The sequence below is a fragment of the Hibiscus syriacus genome, unplaced genomic scaffold (assembly GCF_006381635.1).
Source record: "Hibiscus syriacus cultivar Baekdansim isolate YM2019G1 unplaced genomic scaffold, ASM638163v2 tig00111095_pilon, whole genome shotgun sequence".
Taxonomy (NCBI): domain Eukaryota; kingdom Viridiplantae; phylum Streptophyta; class Magnoliopsida; order Malvales; family Malvaceae; genus Hibiscus; species Hibiscus syriacus.
Genome location: NW_024062980.1, coordinates 2,192,633 through 2,204,930, shown reverse-complemented (window position 1 = coordinate 2,204,930; position 12,298 = coordinate 2,192,633). Strand labels below are relative to the sequence as shown.

The following is a 12,298-nucleotide window of genomic DNA, read 5'->3' as shown; positions in this document are numbered from 1 at the left end:
AGAAACATACCTCACGAAGGCATAAAGTGTGGACTCCAGAGGTTACTTGATAGGCCTGACACGAGGAAACATTTCCTACGAAGGTGTCACTTCCATCCCACTTAAAAGGGATAACCCGAGTATAGGGTTTATGTCATGCAAACCCAATGAGTGTGTGAGTAGAAATCTACCAACCTTTACCGAACACTAACATACAATTTTTGAACAAAAATCAATCTACACAACATAATAATCTGAAAGTTCATGAATACACACATCAGTACGAATAATCACAAGTATACACATGTCATTAGGGTTTAAAGATGAATGCAAACAAACGAACACAACAAAGGGATCAAAAATTAAATTAACTTAAATTCATAATTTCTATTGAAAAACATAATTAATCGACTAATGATCTGACTCTTTTGAAGTCCCTAACATGATCGTCAAGCTGTCATGCAATAAATGACCAAAATCTTTAGCTTACTGGAATGGTTGTATGTCAAATTATCAATGGTGAAAGCAAGGAGTCATATCGTCGAGCAATGCTTGCAACTCTCCGGGACGAGTCGGGGGTTGTATGTCAAATTATCAATGGTGAAAGCAAGGAGCCTTATCATCGATCAATGCTTGCAACTCTCCGGGATGAGTCGGGTGATTAATGAATTACTTAAGAGCAATCAGTTGGTTCTCGTGGTACGGAAACTCTGTAATTCAAAACAGCTCTGAAAGAGTAGGAAACTTGAACAAGTTTCACTTTATGGAAGGCACATTCTGAAATTGTTCAAGTCTTTGCAATAAACAAGCTTCACATCAATTATTTTTCGTGCTGTAATCTTTTTGTGTTTTTGTTATCAAACGCCTTGAATTTTTCATATATAATATAGTTTTAATGAATAATATTTGATAATATACATGGGCCTTGTTAACGTATCATTTATATTGTGAATAGTTTACAAAATATTCACTTGTACAACAATCAATTTAATAACATTGACAAGTAAATTCCTTCAAAAATAACCTCAATTATCCAGAAACTAAGTACTCAAACCAATAAGAGCAATCAATTGAGAAAAGAATACATATATATTTTTTCCTGGGAAAAATATAATTTCACGGTATATGAGGTAAATTTCTTGTTTTACACTCACCTATTGCTCTCATGTATTTTCTGTCTCCATTCACCGGAGTTGCCGTGCATACTATAAACCCCCCCCCCCCACCCCAGCGGCACCTCGTGTCACTAAGAATCGGAACATCCTTCGCTCAAATTTTTTCGTAGAATAAAATGTATGCCTCACAGCGAAGAACTTCTTCGATTGATGCTTGGCGAACATGTCGGTCACTCGCGTAATACCATTGAGAACAGACAGGCTCGATATCGGTCCCTTTCCTTTTCTCTCCCCCTCTCACATATGCAATGTAGTGACCCCCTCTCATTGTTCCCGAATGCTCCACGACCCCGACCAGACTGTAAATGCAATCATCTGCATCTTTGCACCTGCACATTTTAAACACGATGTTATTCTCTTGTTCTTGATAAAGTGTATCGTTCACATAACCTCGAATTTAACTGACAATGTGTTCAGATCATTTCACAATCTGCTGTCAAAACTGAAATAAACTACAGCCAAAATAATCATTTCAAAGATCATCATTAGGGTTCAACGATTTCATGGCATTTGAAAGACAGTGGGATGTGCTTTACCCCAATAATACACCATTTCTTTCCCTTAAACCACTTTGCAGGAGATCTAGCTGACTTATGGAATTATGTTAAGACTCTTCAGTTTTCCCTAGACTATTCATGTACGATACCCATGTCCAATGATGATCCTCCAAATATATGGAAATATTATTAAAAAAAACGTTTAGAGTATTCATATTTGACAGATAAGGGTATTTGACACTGACCCCTTGAGTCTGCATACATAGAATTAAACTGGATGCATATAGGATGTAAAATCTTGAACAAAACTTGGATGCATATATGCAAAATCAAGTGAAATGTACAAGGATATCGAGTAAAATCTCCAACAAAACTTGGTATATCATGCACGTTGAAAATGATCCCTAGCTCAATAAAGACATCATGCCTTCCACATTGTTTGATTTATTGCTCTAAAAACAAGCTAATTTCAAAAGGATGCTTTTGCAAGCACCCGAATAAGCCTATCCATATCTTCAAAGTTGAACTTTGCGTAATTAACTTAAATTCTGAATGGTGATTCTCTAAAGTAAAAAGTATTCGGAAAAAGAGCAGAAAGGTTGCTTGAAATTTGCAAACTCTTTCATGGAAAGAAAAACGATGATAGGATATCATGTAGTAATGTTGAATTTTACTTTTCTATTCTGACTCGAGGCTAAGAGTGTAATATGCTTATAAATCCGGTACGGAGATCCTCAATTTGTTTAAATCATATATTAGAAGAATCATATCCTCATAAGTCATATCTCTGTCTAAAAAGAAGACACAGCGTATTCGCATGTGAAAATGCTATCATGAAAACAATCGAATCAACAAAAAGAAGGATGACTAAGAGATTCATTCCTAGAAATAGCTATAAAGAGGAGGGGGGTTGAGTCTGTACGTTTGTGTCTATATATGTCTTTGCGTGTGTAGGGAGAGAAAAGCAAGCATTCTGCACATGTTTCCCCAAAGAATTTAAAAATGGAAGACTTCCTGAAAAATCACCCTACTTGGTATAGGTCCCCTGATTTCTTTCTTTTAGAACTTCATCTAAAAACAAATGCTCTCAATGTTTTAAAAGAGTTTAGATCATCTCAGTCCTAAGAGACACAATTAGAAGCTAAATCATTATGTCTTGCATCCACGATACAGGTGAAAGCGCAATTATTACAAATAATGTTCAATGGTAAAAGTATAAAGCTTTAATGAAAAAAAAAATCCCATTCAGGAATTGATGCCAAAATAGGATATTACATTCTTTATCCTTCTCTCGGTCAAACTATCCTATTGTTTTACCAGAACTCACTCTTTTAACCAACTTCTGGTCTGATTCCTAAGATATTGTTAAAATTGTGTTCCATAGAGAGCTTACATTGTATTATAATTCCTGTAAAAGTGTTCTCAGCATCTTAAACATGAGAATAAGTTGCACCATTTCTATACAGGGCTACTATACGTAATTTCCAGAAAACCATATTAACAAACAGGAAACACATTGATCGAGTGGTGGTTTAGTGTAACCCGCATATCTAAACAGAATGAAGCAACGAAAAACAAAAAGAATAAAAGAGATAATTAAAAAATTAGAATAAGGCTAAGCTAGACATATTGTGAAAGGTACCTGGGATCAACATATGGTCTAAGATCGATTGTTTCTCTGAAATTGACATGACCATTTAATTTACTTAAGCGGCCACGAACGTCTTGACAAAACCTCTTCAAGTGAATAGTCAGAATAGGTGGTGCCTTATTTATGAGTACCCTCTTCGTAGCATTTCTCTTAACCTTCACATTTTTGTAGTATATCTCTTCTTCATCACTTTCCCCAGATTGATAGTTTTCGGTCATATATGAATTTCTCTGCTGGAAGTTCGCATTACCTCTACAATTTTCAACATTGCAATGTTCAATAGGTCGCATACCCCCAGATTGTTCTTGAGCATTAGATTTTGAGCAGACTGAAGAGTTTGATTTCAACATATTAGCATCTTCTAATACAAGTGAATTTAGCTCGCTTGTTTGACTATTTTCAAGGTTTATACCATTTTGACTCTTATCATGTAAAACCAAACTATCACCAGAACTATTGATATTGCCATTACTAATGGTTCTAACTTCATTAAGATATTGGAGTTCCTTATCTAAACTCGATGGTGCATATTGGCCTTGGGTCTTGCTTCCATTGATTAAATCCTTTCCCGCCTTGGTCCGCTTCTTCTTTTCTTTCAACTTCTGATGTTGCAGAATTTTCGCACAATTCTCACAATTCCAAGCATTATCATCCAAAAGAAGCTCCGGCTTAATGAAGTGAGACAAACAACTTTCTACCGATACTGGAGAATCACTATCATCAACCTCATCGGGATCAGAATCACTGATATTCCCAGCCAGAAAACCAGTTTCAGCAACTTCATTTGCCAAAGTTGGTCCAATGATAGGCCCTTCAGAAATTTCAGGCTCATTAAACATGTCACCAAAGCCATCAAACTCCACTTCTTGTCCAAATCCTGTATTTGATGAAGAGGCCTCATTTTCTCTCACACTCTCAGTTCCATGATTATCCTCTTTATACGGAAGCAAAAGAACCACAGAATCTTGAACCAGCAATGGAAGCTCCTCTTCTTGAAGGTTACCGGAAGAATCATCTGGTTTTTGATTGGTTTCCCTTTCAACTATAGAAACCTCACCACTTTCTGCTAAAGCTTCATTTGGAACTAGATCCTTACCATCCGAATCTTGAAGAAGGGAGGAGATATTGTTATTTTGTGAAATCAAGTCGCTCTCATCCGCTACTGTTTCTTGTTGAAGGTAATCCATCCAAGTAAAATCATCCACACCGACATCATTTTCCGGTGGTGTATCCTCCGTTAAGAGGTAATCTAACCAAGAAAAATCAGCTGTCCCACCTGAATTTTCCTTCAATGTACTCTCCAAAACTTGTTCATCCTGAGACTCCACAACATCAGGATTCTGTGAAGAACTGATTTCATCGGCCTTGGTGCTAGGGCCTAAAACATGTGAGAGTGAAGAATCACCAGAAGATGCCACTACAGATTCTGTTTTAGGCACAGCTATAAGTCCCGGACCTGGAGATTCATTGTTTGGCACTGGGGTCGTAACACATTGAGATGGCATTTGATCTGCATCTTTGTTAACTTTCCCTCGAGTCCTACCAGCTTTTTTCGGTGGCAGCTTTGTTTTCTTTGCTCGTGTGACTGGTTGAGCCTTTTTAGAAAGGCTTTTCTTAGTTGGAACTGAAAGTGAGAGATCCAAAAATGGTTCAAACACTGTCGACGAGTGCCCACATTCCTCACAACAGAGAGTACTCGAAATTTGACCACCAAATACAGCATCCACAAAAGTAAGATCCTGACTTGCCGTAACTAAACATTTAGAAGCATTAGTGTGTTTTCTGAATGACAACTCCTCTGTATAAAGCCCATCAAGCAAACAACGAAGCAATTCATGACTGTCATGTTGCTGATAGCCCCTAAACTGGGGGGCCTTAGCACAAAGGGAAGCAAAAAACGGCTTCGGATTGATAGCATTTTTGAAACCCATCTCCGGTTTTATTTCAGCAAAAAGTTCTTTCAGAGAAATTGTTAGCTGCCCCATCGACACATCCAGATTCAAGAAGTACTCCCTTAGCCTATTCAGAGCCAGAAGATTTTGCATTACTGAATTAAAGAAGCATGTATTACCGAGATTAACCAAACCTCGAACCACATAGCTCCTTTTACTATCCAAAGAATTCGATATAGTTCCTTCTGATTTGATTTCACAAGTAACACTGCCACTTCCAGACCAAACGTCCTCAACACCATTGGAGGATGACTCAGATGACCGTTCCTTAATCAATTTTACAACCTCACATAAAACATCTTTACTTTCACCATTTTCTTCCGATTTCTCAACTGGAATGAATATGCTACAAGAGAAGCACCACCTCAATTGAGGATTATCCCATTGAACCACCAAGTGGTGACGGGTTTGTCTAAGATGTCGAACAGCATGCGAAGTAGAAGCATTAGGCAAACCAAGCCCGGCACACACATAATGTCCACATTCCAAACAAACCCAGATGGCTTTGGACTCGGATTTCGATTCAACCGGAGCACTTCCCTTCTTTTTCCCATGTTTACCCTTTCCCTTACCTCCTCTCCTATCATTTCTACCTTCCCTACAATCCTCACACCGAATAGGGTCTACAGACCTAAGTTTAGTCAACAATTTATCTAGGTCAACACCATTTTCAAAATGTGAGCACTTTTTACTCTCTTTTACCACTATAATTTTGTCATCAGCACCGCCGGTACTAGCAGCTTTCTGCTCCTGAGGTATAACTTTTGGAGATTGGGGTGCCACAACCTTTTTCTCCTTTGGAGGTATTCGTCGATTCTTTTTAACTCTTTTCCCCATTACTGGTTCCTACAAAACTATCAACACATTAAATCCTCAATCACAGACACAATCCAACAAGGAAAGAAAATGAATTAAAAAAAATCCAAACATCTTCTTAACTCTTTTCCCCGTCATGAGTTCCTAAAAAGCCATATCCTAATGACTATATACACCTTAAATCCCCCATTACTTAAACAATCAAATAAGCAGTGAAAAGAAAGAAAAACAATCTACACTATATTGTTCATGTAAATATCTGGTGAGGATTAAAATTTATGAAGAACGTCCATAAAAGAAACTATCAAGTGAGCATAAGCAGAGATTCAAACCAAAATAAAAGGACGAAAGCAAATTTAGAAGATAACCCAGATGCTGATTTGGATTGGTGAATGCGAGAATAAGCTTAAATACCAGTGTAATAAACAAAGCAAGCGAATCAAAGAAACCCGAACAAAAACAGTGGTTAAAGTTGTAAAAATCAAGGATTCAAAAATAATTAAAGGGGAAAATACCTTTAAATATGGCCGAAGAGGAACAATAAAAGGTTAGATTACATGGAAAGAGATTAGGGTTATTTTGGTTTGGAGATTTAGGATCTAAGCTAAGCAATGGAAATAAGCGAGAAGCAAGGGTTTTTTACAAGTTGGGCTCCAAGTTTACTCCGTTTCTAGCATCTCTCTTTTTATCTCTCAAAGGCATTTGATGAAATAAAGAGACGGTGAAGGCGAAATGACATAAAAATAAAGGTACAGTAACGTTTAGTACCCTATTTATCACATTTGTTCTTTTTGAGTCACTCAATTATTATTTTTTTTAAAATAATATCTAATGTTACATTTTAATTTCATGAGTCTCTCATCGTTATAAAAATAACAAAAATATTGATGCAGCATTTTTTATTTTCTAGATGATGATGTGATAAAAAATAATTAAATGACTAAAAAGGAATAAAAGTAATAGTTGTAATCCTAACAAATAGTTTACCCTAAAAATAAATAAGAAATATCAACCTTTTAGACTACTTGCATATTCTAACATTTAAAACTTCCAATAAGATCATTAAACATTTAATTCGTTTTCTATAAATAATTATCATCTGTTGATGTTAAAAAATGTTAATATGACAAGTTAAACTTTTCTTCAAAAAAATCTCTAAATTTTTTAAAACTTAACGGTTATTGGTCTCCTTTTATTTGTGTTATCACCATCTCATGTTCTTTCAGTCATTGTCGTCACTAAACACGCCATCCTCCATACTCAAGTGCTTCATCATATTCTCACAATCATTGAAACATTCATCAGCATCACTTTATTCAAGTTCTGAACACCAAAATCACTATCTATGAATAAGTCAACCCTAAACCACAATCGTCAATCTCATTCAATCACTGTCCATAATCACAACTACCAATAGCAATATATAATAAACAACGATAAAAATAAAAATAGATTAAATAAAAATGAAGAGAAAATGAATTTTTTTTATCTAACATTCGTCAAGTTTTTGATGAACGAAGGAGTTGTCAGTTAATCCTAACAACTGGAAGGCTCTATTTAATCAAAAGATTAACATAGTTGAGTTTCAAGTTGAACTTTCAGTTGACAATGACATATTGAAAAGTTTTAACTTTTAATTTATGTTGAACCATGTTTTATAATATCTTGATATAACAAATTAAGGCAAAATGTTTTTGGACTTGAATTGAATTTGTTCAAAAAATTTTAAAAGTTTTCAAAAATAATTCAAAGTCCATTAAACTAGAATTTGAGCACAAAAGAGATTTTCAAAGTACAAAGTATTGATACTATATGAATAGTACCGATAATGTTCATGTGGTATCGATACCAACGGTAAGAGAAGTATCGATACTCTCTAGGTACTATCGATACTACCAGCTTGTTCAAATTCTAGAATGCAAAATAGGTATCGATACTCAAAGGGGTACCGATACTACTTTACATAGTAGTATCGATATCATGGTCACAATATCGATACCGTCAGGCCCAACGGCTAGTAACGACTATTTTTATTTAAAATTAATAAAGGAAGTACTGATACCCATTAAAGGAGTGTCGATACTCCCTGTCTTGGACAATTTATTTTTGTATAGATAACATCCCCAAACGGCTAGAAATTATCCCCAACGGCTAGAAACGGCCACAACCTCATTTCAACTTATAAATACAAGTTCAAGACACTTGAAGAAGGGTTAGAACACCTATCCAAGCAATCAAATACAAGAGAAGAGTTTTTCACTCTTTATTTTTCTTTCTCTTGTAAATAGTTGTGTTTTATGAGCTTAATCTTGTAAAAACCTACCTTGTAGATGTTTTATTGTTTACTTCTTTAATCCTTTTGAAAGGGGTTTTGGTTTTATCTTAGCCATTGAAAAGATAAGGAGCTTGTAAAGGTTATCTCTTTGTCATTGACAAAGAAAGAACAAATTAGTGGACGTGTTGGAATATCCTTAGTGATGAGCTAAGGTAGTGGATGTAGACTTTGGTTGAGAAATTTGAACCACTATAAATCCTTGTGCATTATTTTTTCTATCCCTTTAAATCTCCTTACTCCAAAAAATTCTCAAAAAGCCAATTCACCCCCTATTGGCAATATTTTCGGTTGTCAAATTGAGCTTCAACAATCCCAATAATTGATATCATAGCTTGACTCATTAGAAGGTTTAACCACCTTGAGACGATCCTAAAAGAAGCTCTATCAATTCCCGATGCAACTGAGAAGATGGCTTCGACATCCGGCTTTTACTACATTGAAGATTCTTAACCGGTCAACAAGCCACCTTATTTCAATGGAGCAAATTATGCCTATTGGAAGAATATGATGATATTCTTCATTCAAGTCAACAATCTAGGAGCTTGGAACTCAATCATGAAAGGATACTTCATTCCAACCGATGAGATGGATGATTGGAGTGATGGAGAAAAGAAGAAGTTTCAACTCAATGCTAAGGCTATGCACATTTTATTTTGTGCATTAGGTCCGGATGAATATGAAAGATTATCCTCTTGTTCCAATACCAAGGAGATATGGGAGAAGCTCCAAGTCACTCATGAAGAAACTGATGAAGTAAGGGAAACCAAAATCAATCTTCTCAACCATAGTTATGAGAATTTCAAGATGAAACCGAATGAAGACATCAAAGCTATGACGGACAGATTTTCCTTTATTGTCAATGGGCTCAAGGGATTTGGAGAAGTGATCTCTAATGAGAAACTTGTGAGGAAGATTATCTACTCTCTTCCAAAGTCTTGGAAATCGAAGAAGATGACGATCATCGAAGCTAAGAACCTAAATACTCTCACTCTTGATGAGGTTATTGGTTCTCTTCTCACTCATGAGTTGATGGTGAAGGAAGAAGAAGAAGAAAAGAAAAACAAGAAGAAAGAGGTATGCATTGCCTTCAAAACCACCAATGAGAGAAATCAATACTCAAATGAAGAAGTGGATGAAAATGATGATGAAGAAAAACAGATGGCCAAGCTCTTCAAAAGATTCAAGAGATTTATGACTTCTAAGGAAGTGAAGCATGAATCAAGAAAAAATAAGAGTCCCCCCGGTGTGCTTTAATTGTTAAAGAGCGGGACATGTCAAGTATGATTGCCCCCTCTTAAAGAAGAAGTGATCAAGTAAGAAGAAGGCATTTGTGGCAGCTTGGAGTGATGAAGATGACTCCAATGATGAAGATGAAGTAGCCAACCTATGTCTCATGGCCATCGAAGAAGATTCAAAGGTATCTTCTAACTCGGATAAATTAAATTCATATTTTGATAGTTACAAGATGTTTATAATGAGTTATTTTTGGAATTTGAGACCATTAATTACAAATATAAGAAATTGATTTCAAAATTTACAGTTGAAAATGATTTGATTTTGAACGTAAAAGTTTATTTTGAAAAACAAAATGAAATTTTGAAAAATGATTTAGAGCTTTCAAAAATCAAGATCAATTATTTAGAAAAAGAAAATTTTGATTTGAAAGTTAAGCTTGAGAGCTTAACAAAAAAAATAATTTCTAAAATAACTCTTTGTGTTTAAAAATGGCAAAATGCTCACATTTTCATTTTCATAGTCATTTGGAACATACTTGTCCCATAAAGAAAAGAAAATCTTTTAAAATTAGACAAGTATGGGTTCCTAAGAGAGCAAGGGGTATTGAAACTAATGTTCAAGGATCCAAAGCAATTTGGATACCAAAATCAAATAAATGTCTCTTGTAGGTGTGTGGGATCAAAGTTAATGAAAGTGAAGACATTCAAATGTTCTAGCCACACTTGAAAAGGAATGGGTAACCTCTAAGCTTATTTTAATTATCTTGCATAATTGGTTGTTCATTTGGTTTAAGCATGCATGAGTTTTGATTTTAACTAATTTTATGCTTTTTATCTAATGTATGTTAAAAATATGTTATGATGAACATTTTCTAAAGTTTTAAACGATTTTTCATAATTTGTAGTTCATCATAATGAATTTTGGTCAAAATTGATTTTGAATGCAAATAATATCTCTCTAACAATTGATATCAATTTTTCAAATGCTTTGATTTTACAAATTTTAATTTTTGACCAAAATTTAAATGGTTATGCATGTGGTTTATGGCAAATGATCTCTCTCTCACAATTGATATCAAGTTTTCAAATTCATAACATTTTTTTTGCTTTATACACATGCCCTTAAATTCAATATTTGATATTGCATAAAGTATTTTAGACTTGGATGTATTAATTTCATATGCTACTAACATGTTTGTTCATCTTGGTTGAAATTCAATTTTTTTAGGTGTCATGCTCTTTAAAGTCAAATTTTTGTTTGGAATGCTTGAGGGGGAGCTTTTGATTTTTCAAATGATTTTATGCTAAAGATTACAACTTACCTCCGTTGTTATTTTTGAACTTTAAAGTTGAATTATTTTTTATATAACAAAAAGGGGATAAATGTAGGTTTGAAAAATTCAATTTCAATAATGAAAAATGGAGAGCTTTAACATTTTTCAAAATATGTCTCTTTTTCATTAAATGTTTTATTAAGTGGGAGTTTTGCCAAAAACAATTTTTCAAATGTTTTGTTATATCAAAAAAAGGAGATTGTTGAACCATGTTTTATAATACATTGATATAACAAATTAAGGCAAAATATTTTTGGACTTGAATTGAATTTGTTCAAAATTTTCAAAAAATAATTCAAAGTCCATTAAACTAAAATTTGAGCATAAAACAGATTTTCAAAGTATAAAGTACCGATATTGTGCTTACAATATCGATACTATATGAACAATATCGATATTGTTCATGTGCTACCGATAACAACGGTAAGAGAAGTATCAATACTCTCTAGGTAGTATCGATACTATCAGCTTGCTCAAATTTCAGAATGAAAAATAGGTATTGATACCCAAAGGGGTACCGATACTACTTTACATAGTAGTATTGATACTATGGTCACAGTATCGATATCGTCAGGCCCAACGACTAGTAACAACTAGTTTTATTTAAAATTAATAAAGGAAGTACTGATACCCATTAAAGGAGTAATGATACTCCATGTCTTAGGCAGTTTAGTTTTGCATAAATAACATCCCCAAACTGCTAGAAATCATCCCCAACGACTAGAAACGCCCACAATCTCATTCTAACTTATACATACAAGTTCAAGACACTAGAAAAAGGGTTAGAACAACTATCCAAGCAATCAAACACAAGAAAAGGGCTTTTCACTCTTTATTTTTCTTTCTCTTGTGTTTTGTGAGCTTAATCTTGTGAACACCTACCTTGTAGAGGCTTTATTGTGTACTTCTTTCATCATTTTGAAAAGGGTTTTTGGTTCTATCTTAACTATTGAAAAGATAGGGAGTTTGTAAAGGTTATCTCTTTGTCATTGAAAAAGAAAGAACAAATTAGTAGATTTGTTGAAAAATACTTAATTATGCTCTAATCCCCGATATCTAACTTTTTTTTTAAATTTTGGCCATTAGTTTTATGGGTTAATCACCCTTTAGTCCCCAAACCTTAGGCGTGTTTTTACATTGTATCCCCTAGGAGCCTCACTTTCTTTATTTTTCTAATTTATGACATTTGATTTTATTTTGTTTTGATTTCATCATTACACTTATTTATTTGAAATTAAATCACTGATCTTTATAGGTAGTTGATAACTCCGTAAAAGGTCACATTTTGGGACCTTTTCACTTAAGTTATTGAGTGTCTAATAGC

At 34.3% G+C, this 12,298-nt stretch overlaps 1 protein-coding gene across 1 annotated transcript; it reads right to left on the bottom strand.

Annotated features, from left to right (window-relative positions):
* Positions 1-1,020: 1,020 nt before the first annotated feature.
* LOC120152671 (ubiquitin carboxyl-terminal hydrolase 2-like) lies at positions 1,021-6,785 on the bottom strand. Its single transcript, XM_039164852.1, has 3 exons — positions 6,586-6,785; positions 3,294-6,100; positions 1,021-1,483 (listed from the first exon to the last, which is right to left on the bottom strand). The coding sequence occupies exons 2-3, from the start codon at positions 6,089-6,091 to the stop codon at positions 1,249-1,251; spliced, it is 3,033 nt and encodes a 1,010-aa protein (XP_039020783.1). The 5' UTR covers positions 6,092-6,100; positions 6,586-6,785; the 3' UTR covers positions 1,021-1,248.
* Between the last annotated feature and the right edge of the window lie 5,513 nt (positions 6,786-12,298).